This window comes from Carassius gibelio, chromosome B3, assembly GCF_023724105.1.
Source record: "Carassius gibelio isolate Cgi1373 ecotype wild population from Czech Republic chromosome B3, carGib1.2-hapl.c, whole genome shotgun sequence".
Lineage (NCBI taxonomy): Eukaryota > Metazoa > Chordata > Actinopteri > Cypriniformes > Cyprinidae > Carassius > Carassius gibelio.
Window position 1 is genome coordinate 5,553,100 of NC_068398.1, and position 20,483 is coordinate 5,573,582.

The 20,483-nt window shown below is 37.7% G+C and overlaps 1 protein-coding gene across 1 annotated transcript in view; it reads left to right on the top strand.

Moving 5' to 3' along the window:
- The first annotated feature begins 1,072 nt into the window (after nucleotides 1-1,072).
- Nucleotides 1,073-20,483, top strand: part of LOC127952507 (interferon-induced very large GTPase 1) — a 30,095-nt gene continuing 10,684 nt past the window's right edge. Inside the window, exons 1-5 of the mRNA XM_052550998.1 lie at nucleotides 1,073-1,138; nucleotides 1,816-1,989; nucleotides 2,415-2,450; nucleotides 15,991-16,560; nucleotides 16,631-17,218. Of these exons, the coding sequence (XP_052406958.1) occupies nucleotides 1,917-1,989; nucleotides 2,415-2,450; nucleotides 15,991-16,560; nucleotides 16,631-17,218 (1,267 nt within the window). The 5' untranslated portion in view covers nucleotides 1,073-1,138; nucleotides 1,816-1,916. The remainder of the gene's footprint in view (nucleotides 1,139-1,815; nucleotides 1,990-2,414; nucleotides 2,451-15,990; nucleotides 16,561-16,630; nucleotides 17,219-20,483) is intronic.

Genomic DNA, 20,483 nt, shown 5'->3' on the forward strand with positions numbered 1-20,483 from the left:
ATTAGTTTTAATCATTTCTTCAAGGGAGTCAGCTCTCTTGTTGAGGACAGTGATGATGTTCTCTTGTAGCTCAAGTAACGAGAGATCACCTTTAGATTTCTTTGAAGCTGGGCTATTTGACGGCATTTCGGGGAGAGGTTTACAGGATCTACCAAAGTCAAGTTCTTTTGAAGAACCTCTCATCTTGTTAGATACCGCAGGGTATGAGTGGTCCAAAAGTTTCTGAGGATCTCTTTTTTGCTTTGTATTACGCCACTCATTTTAAGCTTTTTATCGTTAGCAATGTCGGTTCTACTGATTCCAATGTGTTTTTTCTTTTAAAGTTTTTAAGTTGTATTTCACTTAAAGAATTTAAGCATTACTACTGATAAGCACTTAAACAAACTAGATAATCCGTCTATTTACGCATTTTGAAGGAGTAATGGCCAAAGCCTTTACAGAGAAAATGATTATGCGTGCGTCGTCGGCGCCATTTTGTCGCCCTCCCCGTCATTCATTGCTTGTCACAACGCAAGCCACAATGGCGCTGAATGACTGATGATCTGCTTTTATTTCCCTTTTCATTCAAAATTTCACACAAATTCGTTAGCTTTAGCAGGATATATCTGATAGTCCGATTGTCAAATATGTGCAAGAGGGTGTGTTTTGTTTTTCAAACACCTTTATAACGGTCGCGTTAGTTGAGCTGTCTGCGCAAAGTATTTTAGGTAAGTTAAAGTTATCTAACTCATTAAAATACCTAAAACGTACATTATTAGGAATTTCCCACCTCCGGCTCAATTATTATTATTATTATTATTATTATTATTATTATTATTATTATTATTATTATTATTATTGTTTTTGTTTTTTTGCATGGAGTTTGCAAAATCACAAAATGAATCAAAAAGCACAACTAACGTTAACGTTAGTCCACACTTGTATTTTCTTATTAGAGTCTTATTTCATGCAAAGTGATAATGTTATTGCACTTTCATTTTCTCTATTTCTATCAAGAAAATGATTCAATAAATAAATAAATAATTAAATAATATATATATAAATATATACGCCATTGACTCCACCCACATATGTCTTCCTGCTTTTTTGTTGTAATAAGGAAATAAACATTTAAGCACGACGAAACTTCCACGTACAGGTATCACATTTCCTTATAACAGTAGTCTGTATATATGAAATATAAATGAGAACATTAAATAACGATTTTAAGAATGTAATAATTAACATGAGTAACATCAGTACAACCGTTACATCAACGGGTTTCAGTTTCATCTTGTCGCTGAACCGAAACTACTCACTGTTGACACGGGGTTATCTTTGCTGATGTGAACTGTTTTTTAGTTTGTCTAATTTTCTTAGTACAACTTTAACATGTACAACAAAATGTTGGAAGCATAGAGATTAAAGTTCAGCCGTACTACATATACTATCATATGAATTCAGCAGATGCTTTTATCCAAAGTGACTTACAGTGAAAACAAGCTGAATGTTTGATCAGTGTGTGCTGATGAGAAACAAATAAGCTATTTCTAGGAAGACTTTTTGAAGAATTCCATTTACATGCTTAAGCCATAAACGTTCAAAGCATATTTTTGTAACACAAGGCAACATATAACTCTCAACTGTAAATAAAATGCTATATATATATATATATATATATATATATATATATATATATATATATATATATATATATATATATATATATATATATACACACACACACACATACATACACCGGTATATATATATATATATATATATTAAAAAAATTATGCGGATGATGCTTACTGCATAATGATTTATTGTTTTCAGATTTAGTGAAAAATAACAGAAGATGCCGAATGGAAATTTAAATAATAAATAAACAAAGACATGAGACTGACTCATTTGGGGACAGAGAAGACTTCAGAACCATGGATCCTGGTTTCAAAGAGAAAAACAAACAAAAATGTGATGTTACCAGTTTCTCACAGACCCCTTGCCTGTGTAAGTCTTAATAATCGTGTTTACCTTCAACATAGTACCCTAAAATGTATTTGATACTTGAGCCAAACACTGAATCACTACATGTAAAAAATCAAATTTTTTTTTTTTTTTTTTTATTAAAGGTTGTGTAAATATATAAACATGTAGATGTAAATTAGTATTGTGATCACACAATTTATTATCCAGACCCGCATAATTTGTAGTATTTTATGTAATGTTAGTGTGAGAGTAGTGCAGTGAAGTATATTTATAAAGTAAATGTATTTTTTAGTTGGCATAAAGCGAAATTGCAATCATTTTTTCTTCCATATTTTTAGGGAAGAGGTTGTTGAAAATATTTGCTAATCTTTAATCTTAATATTTAAATTCATGTAGTGCATAATTATTTTCAACAGCACTATAACATTATGTCTTCTGTTTTACAGTAGGCAGAAGAAGTCCAAATTATGATCGCCCCAACAGTAAGTGAATTAAATGACATGGCAACAGCAATTTCATGTTTTGATGAAAGTTTTCCATTAAAACAGTATTCCATCTGCATACATAATAAATAAAAGCATAACATGTAGTACAGTATCTAAAATCCAAAGGCAGCAGGAGGAGCAGGAGCAGGAAAGGCTTGAATCAGAAGCCAGGGTTGTGTTGTTTCTTGTTGTTGCGTAAGTAACATTGATTTTGCATATTTTCTTTTGGGTTTTGTTGGAATATGATTGTGTGTCATTTTCATGGTTGTGTACCAACATAGGAAATAGGTGTGAAGTGTTGTTGGGTAGAGGTCGACAGATATTGGATTTTACTGATACGGATAGCTAAGTTGCTCTACACTGGCCGATACCAATTCATCAAGCAATAGTTTTTTTAAATGGATCCTGAACGAAAACATAAATAGTTATTTTAAAATAATTATATATATATATATATATATATATATATATATATATAAACCTACCTAAGCATAATTTGTAAATGAATAGCAATGTTATTATTAGTAATTATTAAATTGATCATTAACATTAGTTCATAGATTATTACCTAATGTTTACAGAAGAAGTGTAGAAAAAATATGAAAAATGTGTTAGGCTAATAATAGTAAATGTTGAAATTTTAAATTGAAATTAACACTCTAACAAGGAACAATACTTATACAGCTTTTATTAATCTTGACGTTACAAATGGACTCTTTATTGTAAAGTGTTTCCATTTTATATCAACATTCATACTTAAAGACAGCTTAATCTTTAATTATGTACGCAAAGGCCATAGAACTGAAATGACATACATGTGGATACTGTATGTATACTCTCACATTTTATTTGCTTCTATTTTAGAACACTTGATGATTATCTAAGGTACTACTCACACCTGACGCATCGCATTGACTTTAAGTGGCAGTCTAAAACAGTTTATTGGATCACCAAATGGGCAAAAGTTCACTTCACGAATGAACAATTGCTTTTGTTTGCAGTTCGCTGTTTAAAAAAAACAGAGCAAATGGAAAGAGAATTCACAATATATAGGGTATTATAGCTCGATAAACAAATCATACTTTATTAGATCCACAGAAAGACAAATATTTTGCTGAAAATGCACAATACATATTATAGCCTAGGGTAAAGTCATTATGTACATTTACAATAATCTGGGAGAACTATCATGTAATTTAATGGAAAACTATGTGAATGGCGCTCTGTGGTGGGCACGGTTTTATGTGGGTTGCATTCAGGGACGGACTGGGACTAAAAAACGGCCCTGGACTTTGACTAGGCAAGGCCCAAAGCAATCGGGCGCCCGTAAACTCGACAACAACAACAATAACGCCTGGCATGAGTGTCACAAGACTTTAATTGTGGCTCATGATACCATACCATCCAAATTATAGCAATAGCACAGATGTTGACTAGATGTTCAGCTGTAGTGAGTGTCTTTCTCTGGTTTAAGCTCAACCTGAATAAACAAAGATGGAATGGATTTATTTTTTTAAACAGGTTTTATTCCAAGATGGCATGGAATAGTTTATATAATATGCTGTTATAACAGAATCAGGGTATCTTTCGTCCATTCCAAATCCGTTTTCATTTAAAAAAACAGAAAACAAAAGACTCAAGAGGATTCAAGTGAGAGAAAATGAATTCAATAAGGAGAAATGGAAAAATGACTTGTTTATTCGTTATTCCATCTAGGTTAACAAACAGAAAATTAGTTTTTGACTTGATTTCTCATTTTGTCGTTTGGGGTTTAAAAAACAGTTTATAGCTTCAATATTTCATTCGCACTTGTGGGCGGAGCTGAAACGCTCCTTTCATCTGATTGGTCGAATCGCTCCGCCTTTAACTCGGTCTTACATTCTTTCAGAATAAGAGTCTTATAAGAGTAGTGTCTGAAACCACCGCACACTGTTAATTAACATAATATTTGAGTCAGATGTTGCTGCGCACATAATTCGTGCTGCTGTGACTTGCAAGTCACCCCTTTAAATTATTTCTAGGTTATAGTATTGTATGAATATTGTCCCACTGTAAATACAGTACAAATAGTTTTGTCTCCTTGGATAAAAGTGAAGTGGAAATAAAAATCAATAATAGACTGAACAGTTCCATGATAATATGTCTGTAACATTTACCACTCTCTTATTTTAAGTCAAAAGGCACTAGGTAGGTGTGTGTGTGACATTAATAATTAATTGGGAAAATTAATATAATTAAATTTATGAAATAAATTAGTAATATTAGTTTTATTACATAATAAATTGAATGATGTTTTTCTTTTAGTCTTCTTTGTTGGCCTTGAGAAAGCCAACATATATTTGAACATTATTATCATTTATTATGGGAGTAATTGACAATGACTAAAATTTTAATGTTTCACCAAATTTCCTTCTCAAAAAATCCTAGTGACTTTCATAATCTGAGCAATGAAGGTCTTACACTTAATGTCCACTAGAGGAGTAGACAGGATTTCTATTTACGTAAAATGGCAAATAAATACATGAATTTCATGTGTACTACCATGAATATCCCATATCTGTGTACAAGAATAAACTTCACACTTCAAGCTGTACTTAAAACTTCCCATTCTGGCTTTTTCAACGTACCTCCAAATTTATTTTAAGATTTATTTTTTATTCACACTGGTTTATGCATTTAATGTTTGTCCATCTGGAACTTTTATTTTTCATGAGCTGTACATTTTAAGATGTACTCAGTGTTGATAAATCACATGCACTGAATGTAAAGTGCTAATGTCAGGACTCTCACTCCTCCTCCTGGATGGCCAGTGTCCTGCAAAGTTTAGATATCCCAAATAAACACACCTAAGCTAAACAAGGTCTTCAGGATCAGTAGCAATGTCCAAGCAAGTGTGTTGGAACTGAACTCTGCAGAACATGGTTCTCCCGGTTCAGGACTGGGTTTTAAATCTGTAAATTAATTTGTACAGTTGGGTGTCTGCATGCAGAGGTGTACTTCAGTAAGTACAATGTAAACTGTAATCTATAAAGACAAAATCTTCAGATCAGCATTTAGGCCATTGCCTTGAGGTCTCCATCCATTGGTCAAAACAGACCTCGCACCCCACCACACTCCTGCTAGCTGTCAACATTAATTGCGGCTGGTGCCAAATAAAAAAATGTATGTATCCCTTGTTTATTGTTCAAATTCACTACCCTTTCGTTATGTTCGGGATGAAAACATCCACTCAATTAAACTGCTATAAGCATTAGATAATTTTTTTTTCTCCCTAATTTATTGTTGGTGGCTGTTTTTTTTCACTGACTTCCATTATAATGACATGTTTGATTGCAAAGCCATGACACATAATCATGCATTCTTGATTGTTTGTGGTTTTCCCTGTTGGGAAGAGGTAACATTTGTTATTTTTTTACAGTTGATCACTAGGTGGGACCATCAACCCTTTAGATAGGCCTGTGCAAAAAAAAACTTAGTTTCTGACTTGTATATGGAGTTATATGGAGTATAACATCAAATTATATTGTGTGTATGTGTTTAAGAGATAGATAGAGAGAGAGAGAGAGAGAGAGAGATAGACTTTTGCGCACTTACCTTGATGTATTTGAGAAAATCTAAATGTACACCTCAGCTCTCAGAACTACATGGAGTATTTATGCACCTGCTGCCTTTTAATGGTGGTGATAAGTATCAGAGATGGGACCAAGTCACACATGTGCAAGTCTCAAGTAAGTCTCAAGTCTTAACCTTCAAGTCTCAAGTAAGTCCCAAGTATTTTTTTCTTGGGCAAGTCAAGTCAAGTCAAGTCACAAGCTATGTCAAGTCAAGTCCAAGTCAAGTCACCTTAATATTGTTATTTTACCTGCAGAATCTGATCTTAATAAAGTTATTTATTAAGACTTGAGACTTACTTGAGACTTGCACATGTGTGACTTGGTCCCATCTCTGGCTCTACTACATGAGTTCCATTTTCCAGCAGACTTTAGCTCCAACCCTAATCAAACAAACCTACCAGTGATGTTCAATTCTGCGTCCGAAAGCCTAGGCAGTTGACTTGCTCCCTCGTTGCCGTATGAGGCAATGATTTTACATGCAGCGTTTTTGCATGAAGGCATCTCATGAAACTGATTTTGGACAGGCTTCTGAGGCAGTGTTATGGTTTAATGATCTTCAACAAAATATAACTAATTTTGGTGATTAATAAACTATTTGAATTACTATAATAAGACAAGATATAAGTAACTGTCAGTAAATTAAAATAATTTGGATTTGCATTGTAAATACTCATGTTCAGTAAAATACATCATGGAATCAAACAAAATTGTAACTTCCTAAAATTATTTATTTTTCACTTCTGCCAATAGTGTTTGAAATGTTTTACATTTTCAACATGGAGTCCATAAAACAAATAACAGCTAAACATCCAACAGACTCCTCTCTGAACACCTCTCTCTCTCTCTCTCTCTCTCTCTCTCTCTCTCTCAAACACAGTTTACATACAACGTTAAACTGTTACATTTCTCCTCTCTCTCTCTCTCTTTCACAAACACACACACACACTCTCTCTCTCTCAGAGTATAGAATATAAATATGACATATTTTCAGTTGTTTCATACTTTTTTTGTTATGTACAGTACAGACCAAAAGTTTGGACACACCTTCTCATTCAAAGAGTTTTCTTTATTTTCATGACTATGAAAATTGTAGATTCACACTGAAGGCTTCAAAACTATGAATTAACACACATGGAATTATATACGGAATTATATACATAACACAAAAGTGTGAAACAACCAAAAATATGTAATATTCTTGGTTCTTCAAAGTAGCCACTTTTTGTTTTGATTACTGCTTTGCACACTCTTGGCATTCTCTTGATGAGCTTCAAGAGATAGTCACCTGAAATGGTCTTCAACAGTCTTGAAGGAGTTCCCCGAGAGATGCTTAGCACTTGTTGGCCCTTTTGCCTTCAGTCTGCGGTCCAGCTCACCCCTAAACCATCTCGATTGGGTTCAGGTCCGGTGACTGTGGAGGCCAGGTCATCTGGAGCAGCACCCCATCACTCTCCTTCTTGCTCAAATAGCCCTTGATGCCTTCAGTGTGACTCTACAATTTTCATATTCATGAAAATAAAGAAAACTCTTTGAATGAGGTGTGTCCAAACTTTTGGTCTGTAGCCTACTGTACATAACAAAAACGTATGAAACAACTTAAAATACGTCATATTTATATTCTGTACTGTCTCATGATTGGGTAATCGCGGCAGCTACATTAGTTTTTCTGATTAATTGTTTTGCTCTGTGAGAAAGACAAGGTAACAAAATATTCGGGGCTTATGCCCCCTTAGCCCAGCCCTAGCGCCGCCCCTGGAATGCGTTTTTTTGACGGCCTGCTAGCGGATCATTAGGGGCCGTTCACATCACGTCTTTTGCGCGCGCAAGTTCGTTATTTCCAATGTAGGCGCGCGGTATGCGCGCTCATAATGGAAGCAACGCGCGCGCGTCGCACCGCATCGAGTTAAAAACATCTAAACTTTTCAGAATTCCTCAAGCGCACTGCGGGTCATGTGACAATAAATAACCAATCAGCTTCATCCTTTCCCGTATCAACGTTGAAAGCTCAGCTAAGATGAAGGAGCAGCTGTTCATAGCTGTATATGGATTGCCATTTTGAAACGAATTTAGTAGCAGAGCTACTGCGAGCGATTTTTAGTGCTGCAAATCCATTTATACTTTGCTGAAATTTCCGCGTGTTCATTGAGAGAGAGCGTGTCATGGATGCTTAGCAACGACAGACGCCCCAGGAGCACTTCTGCCCGAGCGCTTTGGAAAGAAGGAGAAAGCGGCGCGACTATCGTTTTCCACGCGTTTTTAGGCGCGAACTATTGAAGACAAAAGCGATGACCCTCGGTACCTCTCAGGCTGACATGTTGATGTGATATCTGATTTAAGTGGGCGTGGTGTGTGTAAGGTAGAGAGGGCATGACTGATGATAGTGTCCTGATCCAGTCACGACGCTATTCTCAGCCTGCGCTCCAGCTGAGTAATCAACTTTATTTAAAAAAATAATTTATATATTTTATATTCAAACTGAAAACATGATGTGATTAACACTCAAGTCATTCAAGTCATCGTGTCTCAAGTCAAGTCAAGTCCCGAGTCTCTAACTTCCAAGTCCGAGTCAAGTCTCAAGTCCTAAAAATAGCGACTCGAGTCGACTCGAGTCCAAGTCACCAAGTCACAAGTCCCCATGTCTGATAAGTATAGACTAAACAAAAACAAAGTACATAGATTTAAACACGTGCATGCCATCCTGCTGGTCATTTGATGGTGAGAAGAGCAGCAAGCAATACGGGAAAGGGCTTGACTTGAACCAAAGTTTTAGAAATGATTATGCAGCTTGACCCCTCCAGCGAGTTGCTGATTATTTGAAGTTGGTATTGCATTTTGGTCCATAATCAATTATGTTCAAAGTAGTTTTTTAAAATAAGATTTAAAGGTTTTAAACTGGCTTCACCATCAAGAAAAGACAAGCATTTCACACATAGGCCATCCGTACTTTTCACCATCAAAAGGCAGCAGGTGCATAAACACACTTCTTTTTTTTTATTGTTTAGTCCATGTAGTTCTGAGAGCATGAGGTGCATATTTAGATTTTTTCAGATACATCAAGTTAAGTGCACAAAGGTCTCTCTCACTCTCTCTCTCTCTCCCTCTCTCTCTCTCCAACACAAACACACACACACTATAATTTGCTTTTAAACTCCATATAACTCTATATACAGGCCAGAAACTAAGCCTTTTTTTGCACAGGCCTATCTAAAGGGTTAATGGTCCCACCTAGTGATCAACTGTAAAAATAACAAATGTTACCTCTTCCCAACAGCGAAAACCACCAACAATCAAGAGTGCATGATTTTATGGTGTCATGGCTTTCCAATCAAAAAATGTCGTTATAATGGAAGTCAATGGGCAAAAACAGCCACCAACAATAAATGAGGGAGAAAAAATTAAAATTTAATGCTGCACAAAAACTAACAATACATCAAAGCCAATCTTGTTACTAATCTTTGACCTGTCCAAGACTGTCATAAAAAGTAAAAAAAATATCCAGTCCACAATTACTTTTTATATTGAAAATATAAAAATGTGTGTGTGTTTTTTCTTCCCAAATCTGTGACATCATTTATGAACTTGGTAATTAAAGAGTTAAAATCTTGGATTTTTTTTTTTTAACATTTGGTAGTTTTGATCAGGACTGAGGGTGATTATTAGATTTATGCCAAAAAAAAAAAAAAAAAAAATCTTTATCGGAGACATTTTTACAGCATTTTAATTTAGTGGGTGTTTTCATCCCAAACATAACAAAAGGGTAGTGAATTTACCCACAGTATACTGTTGAGTTTTGGAAAAATTTCAAGCATTTTCCCAAAATAAGTGTCAAAATAAGATTTGTCACCAAAAATCATTCCATTAGCTGAAACACAGAGAAAGTTGTGGCCAAAATAAGACTCAAATTTACCCCCTAGTGGACGAAAACGTCCCCAACAACGCATAGGGGGTATTGTGTAACAGCAAGTCATTTGTGCAAGTACATTTGACTTGCAGTTTTCCAAAACTTAATCATTTTTATTTGGCACCAGCTGCAGTAGTTAATGTTGTTTTATATTGCACAGCTATCATTGAGCTAAGGTATACCCCCTCCCACCCCATCTATCATTGAAGAACCTGTGTTACACAGATATGGCATATTCATGGTGGTACACATGAAATTAATGTATTTATCTGTCATTTAAATTTACGTAAACAGAAATCCTGTCTCCTGTCTTAAGATCGAATTGAAGGCGGAGCGAGTCGACCAATCAGATGAAAGTAGCGTTTCAGCTCCGCCCACAAGTGCGAATGAAATATTGAAGCCATAAACCGTTTTTTAAACCCCAAACGACAAAATGAGAAATCAAGTCAAAAACTAATTTTCCGTTTGTTAACCTTAGATGGAATAACGAATAAACAAGCCATTTTTCCATTTCTCATTATTGAATTCATGTTCTCTCACTTGAGTCTTTCGTTTTCTGTTTTTTAGTTGAAAACGGATTTGGAATGGACGGAAGATACCCTGATTGAATCAGCATATTATACAATCTATTCCATTCTGTCTTAAAATGAATTTATTACTTAATAATTTTAATTTATGTAGTAATTAATCTTACTGCACATAAAAATACTATTATCTAAATGAAAATACACCATTACAAATGTAACTTCTGTATTCAAAATCTTCAAAGTTTGTAAGCATTAACTGTAATGTTACCAATATTTTTAAAAATAAAAGCACAAAATATTTCTTAATATTAGCTACTGCATGTGACATTTTACAGCTAAAATGTTGAAGTTTAGCTGTTTTAACTATTGTAATCATTAAAAATGTAGCAACTTGAATATCAGTTCCTAACATCATCCCTAGCAAGAAACTCTCTTTCTCCTCTCATGTTCCTTACTTGGATCTGGATCTGCCTGTGGAACCAGCTCATCTTTCTGTCCCTCATCATCATCACAGGTGGCATGTTGCTTCATAGCTATCTGGCTCACTTCACTGCTGCTAATATTTAACTGCGAGGTGCTGCAGCTGGAAAATATTGCTATATATTTCAGTTAGTTTGGGAAATTTAGCGGCTTCGGTATCTAAATTCCGCTTTTTTCTCTCTCTCTCACCTTCTCAGTCCCACCCTTTTCTTTCGCTTTTTTACCCGCGGCCACATTATGCATATTGTTTGTTTGTTTCTATGCTTCTTCTATCTAACGTTAACGTCTTTGCTGTTCATTTCTTCCTACTCTTCCACTTCTTATTCTTCTTGGCGGCCACGGACAGTGCAACTGGCATCCAACCAGGGGGCAAGGAACTCGACCGGAAGTTGAAGTCGGGTGGGGGCTGCCATCTTTTAGCAGAACTTCACTTGCGTTAGCATTCCCATTGACTCCCATTCATTTTGGCGTCACTTTGACAGCAAATAACTTTACATCTGAGGCGTTTAAAGACTCCGTTTGTCCATTATTTATTTCTAAAGATACACGGCAATGTATAAAGGGCTCCATTACCTTCTATGTTACATTATGGCCCCGTATAAACAGTTTTTGTAAAAAATAGGCTAACGATTGCATCATAACCACTCGGCTCTCTGTCGCATTACCGTACAGACAGGAGGAGAAGCTCGCAGGCAATTAACTTAATATGGCGTACTGGCGTTACATTTTAAAATACTATACAAAATAATTAATCAGAATACTTACTCCTGCTCACTCACGACAAAGAACTCCCCGCTCAAGCTCGCCGTTTCTGCAAGATTAACGATGGCAGTTTGCACGCACAGCCACTTAGAAGATTTACATCAGTCAGACAGGTTGCTGACGTCGTCAAGCTTCGTTTGAGTCTGCGCGTCAGAAACGGAAGTGCTAAAAAACGCTAAAAATGGGCTTCACTTGTCTCAATTGAGTTCCAATGGGGTCGCTGTGTCCATTTCTTTTACTGTCTATGCATCCAACGTGTATTCTTCTTCTTCTTTTTTGTTTTTAACGGCGGTTGGCAACCAGCTTTTGGTGCATTACCGCCACCTTCTGCTCCGGATTAAAGGTGTATTGCTGCCACCTACAGTACTGGAGTGTAAAACAGATTAGCGGGGTGAAAAAAAACAGGTGATGACTGCACGTGTGGCGGGTGGTGGGCCAGCCCGCTGGCCGTCCTGGAATACCGGCCGTTCTGTGATTCTCCAGATCACACAGATGGCCAGTCCGCCCCTGCCTGTTGCCACACTCTAATCAGCTAATTAACTCAAAACACCTGCAAAGCCTTTAAATGGTCTCTCAGTCTAGTTTTATAGGCTACACATTCATGGGGAAGACTGCTGTCTTGACAGACGCTTGCATCATTCTGAAAAGCTATTGTTTTTAACTCAATTCATTGCAGACGCACCTGGAAAAAACGAGCATGTTGTGAGCGCGTCACTTCCATTATGAGCGCACATACCTCATTTGAATTAATGAACTTGAGCACAAAAAAATACGTGATATGTGAATGGCCCCTTCATGGGTCAAAATGTTTCCTTTCGGTTAACGGTTAAATGGTCAATATGAGCATCCCTGACTGGCATATAAACATAATATAACATACAAAATTTAAAATTAAGCCACACAAAGTTAACATGTTGGTATTTCTTGCTCTATATCTGCCATAAAATAAAATAAAAGTTTATTGATCTTTGAAAAGGTGTACCTGCGTTATTATGCCATTATCATTATATTAGTTGAAACTGGTCTTAGAGCGACAATATTATCATTTATTGCGATAATTTCTTGCACAATTTATTGTCCAGCAAAATTTGCTATTGTGACAGGCCTAGTCTTAAGTTATATTCTAATTTTAAGAATAATGAAGATCATGAGATACTGAATTTTCCTTAGTTGTCAGTTATAATCATCCAAATTAAAATAAATAAACATTTGAATTATACCAGTCTGTGTGTAATGAATGAATATAAGATACAAGTTTCACTTTTTAATGGAATTAGTGAAATCAACTTTTCGATGATATTCTAATTATATGTCCAGCACATGTACTTGGCAAATGGCATAACTTTCACACTTTCGGATGTTGTCTGTGGTACAGGTGTGGCTTAACAAGAGGAATACAACAACTGTAGCCAAATTCTTTGAGACTTCTGCTTGTGGTGGCTTTTGATGCCTTGACCCCAGCCTCAGTGCATTCCTTGTGAATTCTCTAAAATTCTTGAATCCAGTTTTCTTGATATTCTTCATAAGGCTGTAGTTCTCTCGGTTGGTTGTGGATCTTTTTCTTCCACACTTTGTTCCACTCAGCTTCTATTAACATGCTTGCATAATAGGAAGCACTTCAGAATGGGGAACTAGTTCAGGATCAGCTGGACTCAAAGAGATAGGTGCTGGTTTAGGAATACCAGCTGATCTTACTGACAGAAGCGTGGGATCCTTTACCCTGGATGCCAGCTGGAGGAATTGAAGAAGTGACCTCGAAGATCTGAGTCCAAACGGAAAGTGACGAGACTCTGGAAGTTCTGCTGAGACATGATCAGGCTTGACATGGGCAGGCTCTGGAATGGCGGCCAATATGGGATGAGACTCAGGAATGGCGGCCATCTTGCAAAAAGTCTCTGGATTGGCAGCCAATCTGGGCAGAGACTCTGTTTCTCCAACAGTAAAAGGAGAACCACATAACAACAGCCCGTTAAACTCCCCTTCAGGTTACAATGATTAAGTTGGTTTAATGAGTCCAAAATGTAACAAGTAAGTTGTACGCATTTTAGAATTAGTCTGATTCAAAGGAGAATCAGAAGTCTGACTCCTGACTGACAAGAGGAGGAGCTGGGGATGGAGTAAGGTAATTAGCTGATGATGATACTGGGGGACCTTATATATGAATGCTTAGATAGGTGTCTTATTTCTATAGGTAGATGGGGATCAGCTGAGAGTCAGCTGATGTAATGTTGACTAATATGACCTACCAGAACTAACACTACGCTTGATTTCTGTCAGGAGCACTATCATCAAAGATGACTGACAAATAGCATACAGTTTGGATTGGTGGCATGGTTCCATTATGAGCAAGAACTCTATGCACATCCATGCAGCCTAGCATGGAGAAGAGCAGGGGGAGCAGCAATAACCCCCCAAAACAAATTAATATGCTGATATCCCCCAACACAAACTGATATCAAAATCTTAAAGCCTTAAGCAACAAGCATGTTGCCCTTATCCAATGACCAAAACAAATATGTTGTCAAAACCCACATAACCTGTAGCAAAAAGCATTTTGCCTTTTACAGATTACCTAATAAGTATGTTGCCAAGTTCGCCGTGATTTTGCCAAGGAAGACATGTTCCTGGATCCACATCTTCTGTTGAATCTGGATCAACATTATTGTCCAAAAATCAAAACTTAACTCAATCCCTATCCCTAAACCTAACCCTACCCATAATTTATTCCTAAAATCAGTGGGAAATGATAGCTGATAAATAAAGGTGTAGAAGCACCTAACCCTGATTGTAAGCCTAAAACAGATATTTTCTGAAAAGTTATATCTCAGTTCTGATTGGTTGATTGGAATGTTGTTCCATGATTAACAAGGATGTTGATCCAGGAACATGTACTTGGTGAAATCACACTCGCCATGTTGCCAATACCTTAAAAACTTAAGCAATACGTTCTCAATAACAACGAGACAGTCTTAAGAAAAATATGTTCCCGATTCAACTACAGCTTTAAGTACAAACATGTTTTGAATAATGACCTGATTGCTCTGGAACAATACAACTATAACTTAAGAACAATCATGTTCCCAATACGACTAGATAGCTTAATAACAAGCATGTTTCCAATTCAACTACAGCTTTTAGAACAAGCATGTTCCAATAACATTCAGATAGGTTTGGGACAAGCATGTTCCCGACAATACAACTATAACTTAAGAACAAGCATGTTCCTAATATGACTAGACAGAAAAAGCATGTCTGATACTAGAGCAGAATCAAAGCTGACCTGACTGTTGCATCTGAAATGGAAAATGCTGCCTTTGGACACATTTTAAGATGTGGAAGACATCTAGACACTTTAAATCCAATGTTATTTCAAAAACAGTTCCGGTTCCCAGACACACTGCTGAAAATAACAGTTGGCCTAAATTTTCATCCATTATTTTACCTACAGATCGTTGCATTTCTTACATATTTCTGCTCATTCAAAATCAGATACAGATGAAGTAGCACTGTAAAACATTTGTTTGAATGCATTATTGAGACAGTGATTGCCTGTGAATAAGTGTTGTAGTACTTGTTTAATATCAAAATATTCAGTATCTAGAAGGAACAAACACATTCCTTGACAACTATAACCTCCAACTCATGCATTGCTGTCATAATAGCCTTCACATTCTTTCTGGTTTGAGTGATCCATCTGTATCAAGCTAGCTTAATATGTTTAACATGTGAATTTTTGCTAAATATGCAGTTATATTACAGGCCGTTGGCATGAATTGTACTTGTGATGGAGCGCTGCTGGAGGGTTCTTGGAGCAAGTGAAAAACATTACGCTCCCACTTTTAAAAACAATCCGCTTCTCCCTCTATTCAAAATGACAGCGCTATGTTCCCGATTCTGCTCTGCTCACTTACTCTGGTGTCAAGAATGTTCCCGTCATCCATTTTTATTCGTGCAGAGGCCCATAACATTTTCTCCAGTGTTAATATAGACAAAACAGACAAAGCAAATAAACACAAAATTGATGGATCTGTTTAACTATTAAATATAAAAACAAAATTCTATGATCGGTTCTTAATATTCTTAATATGTTTTAAATGCTAAACATGACAACTCAAATTATGTTTGTAAAGAAACTGACTTTATTTTGGAACTTTTAGAAGTCAACATATTTCTGCAACTAGCATGAGGTTCTTTTGTGAAGAATGTTCAAATGTCATTACAGAGAACATACTGCATGTGTGTTTGTGTTTCAGTGAATGATCTGAGGATTGTTCTTCTTGGGAAGAGTGTGTCAGAAAACAGTGGAGTGGGAAACTTCATTTTAGGACGAGCAGCATTTGACAGTGAAGCTCCTCCAGATGTTGTGGAGAGAGTCGGAGGAAGATTGAATAACAGACATGTGATCATCATCAACAGTCCTCGGCTGCTCCAGACAAACATCTTATGGTATCAGATGACACAGACAGTGAGAGAGTGTGTGAATCTGTCTGATCCAGGACCCCATGTAATCGTTCTGCTCCTCAGTCATGAGCAGTGTTCAACAGAAGATCAAGAGTGTGTGGAGAAGGTGCTGGACTCTTTCTCCGAGCGCATTTATCAACACACCATGGTGCTCACAACACAAGAGCCCACTGAAACCAATGACATCCTACAGAAAATCATTCAGAAATGTGCAAACAGACACTTCAGTCTTCATAGAAGCAGTTCTCCTTGTGATCTTCTGCAGATGTTTGAGGACATTGTGAAAGTGAATGACGGACAGCACCTGGATTGTGCTGAAGCTTCACAGTATTTCAATATAGAGCAACAGGCCACAGAAAAAAGTAAGTGTGACAATATCTGATGCTTCTAGTGATAAATGAATGCTCTGTAAATTTATTTTTCTTCTATCAGTTTCAGAGAGTATAAAGCTGAATCTGGTTGTGTGTGGGAGTGACGTGACATTAAAGTCCTCCATATCAGAGCTGATCCAGCAGCAGACAGATGTGAAGCTTCATGGACATAAGATCAGTCTGCTGCAGCTTCCAGCTCTGATTCAGCTCTCAGAGGAGGAAGTGATGCGTCAGATCCTTCGCTGTGTGTCTCTCTGTCATCCTGGAGTTCATGTTTTCCTCCTCATTATTCCTGATGCTCCAATCAATAATGAAGACAAAGCAGAAATGGAGGAGCTCCAGAGGATCTTCAGCTCAAGAATCAACAAACACATCATGGTCCTCATAATGCAGAATTCAGAGCATCAGACAGCAGAACTCAATGAAGAAACACGGTCTGTTATTGAGAGTTTTGGAGGACGACATTATTTCTTTGGTCCCAAAACACAAGTGTCTGCATTGATGGAGAACATAAAGCAGATGCTGGAAAAAAATAGAGGCAAGGTTTTTTCCACAGAGACATTTTTGGAGGCACAGATGAAAAAACTACTGCGGTTTGAAGAGATGGAAAAGAAAATTCATTCACTAGAGACACGTTTACTGTCAAAAGGTAATGACCAGAAAATCTATTTATATTTTACATTAAGACATTTATTAATTTGGAAGACATCCAAAGTGAGGAAAACAACAAAGAGGTTCACCTATGGAGGCAAAACACGACAACAATACAAATTTTGGTATTTAAACTTAAGAGCTGGAAAAAGTGAGAATTGAGATTGAGAATTGAGAACTGAGATTTGAGTTTTACAGCTTAATTCTAATTGTTAAAAACATCAGATGTGAAAATCAAAAGTCCTACATTTTACGAAAAAGTAGATTATTAGTTATTATATATTCAAAACAATAATTTTAAAACAATACAATACACAATTTGTTTTTTCCAACAACCAAAGTTGACCAAGGTGTTGTACAAGAAAAAATAATTACAGAAGACACCAAACATACAACATAAATTAACACTATGACGAAATAAAACAGATAGCAGTCATCAAGAAATTGTCACATTTGATATCCAATGAAGATGAAGGAAGATGCAGAAACTTAAAAAACAAAAGTACTTCTTAAAAAAAATGTTTTTATGTTCAGTAACATTCTTCAAAATGAGATAATAGTAATATGTTATTGCCGTAAATATTCAAAATCGTAGCAACAGCATCTCAGCTGGAAAAGTGCTGTGCCAACAAAGTGTTCTCTTGGAATTCATTAACATACATGTCTGACTATCAAATTGTAACAATTCATCAAATGAGTGGGAGGAAGCAAGTGCGAATTAATGCATTTTTTATAATAGAAAATAAACAATGAACACGAAGACAGGTGATACTGGTAGTCTTGACGGAAAATGCAAAGTCCAGGAAGAGGCAGAGCTCACAGATGATCTGGGGTGCGATGGTGAGTTGGCAGCAGGAGAGTGTGACACAGGAACTGCGGGGGAAGAGCCGTGAAGGTAAGTGGTGTAATCCAGTGATGAGGTGGAGTGGACAGGGCTCCGGGAAGACAGGACAATCCAACGATGAGAAACAAACACAAGGAAGGCAGAACATGAGACACGGAATGAGTATCAATGCTCTGGCAAAGACAAGACGCTAGACAGGGCAATATATAGGGAAGGGTAATGAGTGGCAGCTGGTGCTGATGAACAATTAGCAGAGATGCCCACATGAAACAATCAGTGCTGACGCAAAACACACATACTCTACCCACATAGTGCAAAACCCGAGATCACGGTTTACCAACCGTGACAGTACCCTCCCCTCTAGGAACGCCTCCTGGAGTTCCCAGACGGACCTACCTGCTGATTGTAATCATCAATAAGGGAGATATCCCTTATTGAGTGATCCCTAGCAGGTACCCAACTCCTCTCCTCTGGACCGTAACCTTCCCAGTCCACCAAGTACTGGAATCCTCGTCCCCTCCGTCTCGAGTCCAGAATCCGATTAACCGAATAAGTCGTTTGAGGCGGACTGTCACCGGACTAATGATTTTGGTGAAAGGAAACTGGCCAATAAATTTGAGAGCTAATTTATTAGAAATGGAACGGAGCGGAATGTTGTTAGTAGAAAACCACACATTTTGACCCATGACGTATACGGGAGGCTTCGACCGGTGGCGATCGGCATTGGTCTCCGTAAGCTCCCTCACTGAGCGGAGGGGACCGTGACTTCAGATTCCAGACTAGGAAAAACAGGTGGCTGGTAACCTATGCTACACTGGAAAGGAGAAAGGCCCGTGGCTGACGCTGGTAATGAGTTATGAGCATACTCAACCATAGAGAGTTGTTGGCTCCAAGAAGAAGGATTCTTGGAGACTAAATATTGCAACGTTCTCTCAAAATCTTGGTTGGCTCGCCCAGACTGACCATTGCTCTGAGGGTGATAACCCGAAGACAGACTAACCGTCGCTCCTAACAATTTACAAAATTCTATTCTAAATTTGGATATAAATTGGGATACCCTGTCAGAAACCATGTCTACCGGGAGGCCATGTAACCGAAAGACGTGATCAATAACAGTGAGTGCTGTCTCCTTGGCTGTAGTTAATTTGGGCAAGGGGATGAAATGTGCCAACTTCGAGAATCTGTCCACTATGGTCAAAATGACCATCATGCCATTAGAGGGTGGTAACAAAATCTAGAGCGATATGGGACCAGGTCTCGAAGGGACAGACATCGGTTGAAGAAGCCCATCCAGAGGTTGCTTAGACGACTTACCACTGACACAAACTGAGCAAGCCAAAACAAAATAGTGTGGCCACCAGAATTGTTGCTTTACTAAACCCTTGGTGTTGCTTATCCCTGGATGACAAGCTACATTAGAGCAGTGACCCCACCGGGGTCACCCGGGCGGAGGCGTTACCCCTTCTAAGGCCGTCTTGCCCTTCGATTTGACCTCCCATACGAGTGCTTAGACGACTATATTCTCAGGTAAAATACACTCGGGAGTCACCGGGCTTCGGAAGGATCAAAAAGACGTGACGAAGAATCGGGTTTGATGTTTTTGGAACCCGGGCGGTACGACAGAGAAAAATCAAAACGACCAAAAAAAGTGCCCACCGAGCCAGCCTGGAGTTGAGTCTTTTAGCAGTTCTAATGTATTCTAAGTTTTTATAACAGTCCAAATGATGAAAGGTACCCCTGAACCCTCGAACCAGTGACGCCACTCCTCTAATGCTAATTTGACGGCCAACAGTTCTCCGTTACCAATGTCATAATTACGTTCAGCAGGATATAAACGATGTGAGAAAAACGCGCATGGATGCATCTTGTTGTCTGATGCAGCACGTTGGGAAAGTACACCTACTCCCACCTCCGATGCGTCGACCTCCACAACGAATTGACGTGTGGGATCAGGGGCTATTAAGATGGGAGCAGAAACGAAGCGGCTCATGAGGTTGGAAAATACAGTTTCGGCTGTATTAGACCACCTGAACGGAGTACTGGTGGAGGTCAAGGCGATCAGAGGTGAGACTAGTTGGCTGAAATTACGAACGAAACAGAGATAAAAATTGGCAAACCCCAGAAACCGCTGTAGGGCCTTACGGGAATCTGGACTTGGCCAATCTATCACAGCTTTAACCTTGTCAGGATCCATACGTATTCCCTCGGACGAGACGATATATCCTAGGAAGGGAACTGACTGTGCATGGAATATGCATTTCTCTGCCTTGACAAAAAGACCATTCTCAAGTAATCGTTGGAGCACTCGTCTGACATGTTGCACATGTTCCTGGAGAAAATCAGTATGTCATCCAGGTAAACATATATAAACTGATCTACCATGTCTCTCAACAGGTAATTCAGGAGTGCTTGGGAAACC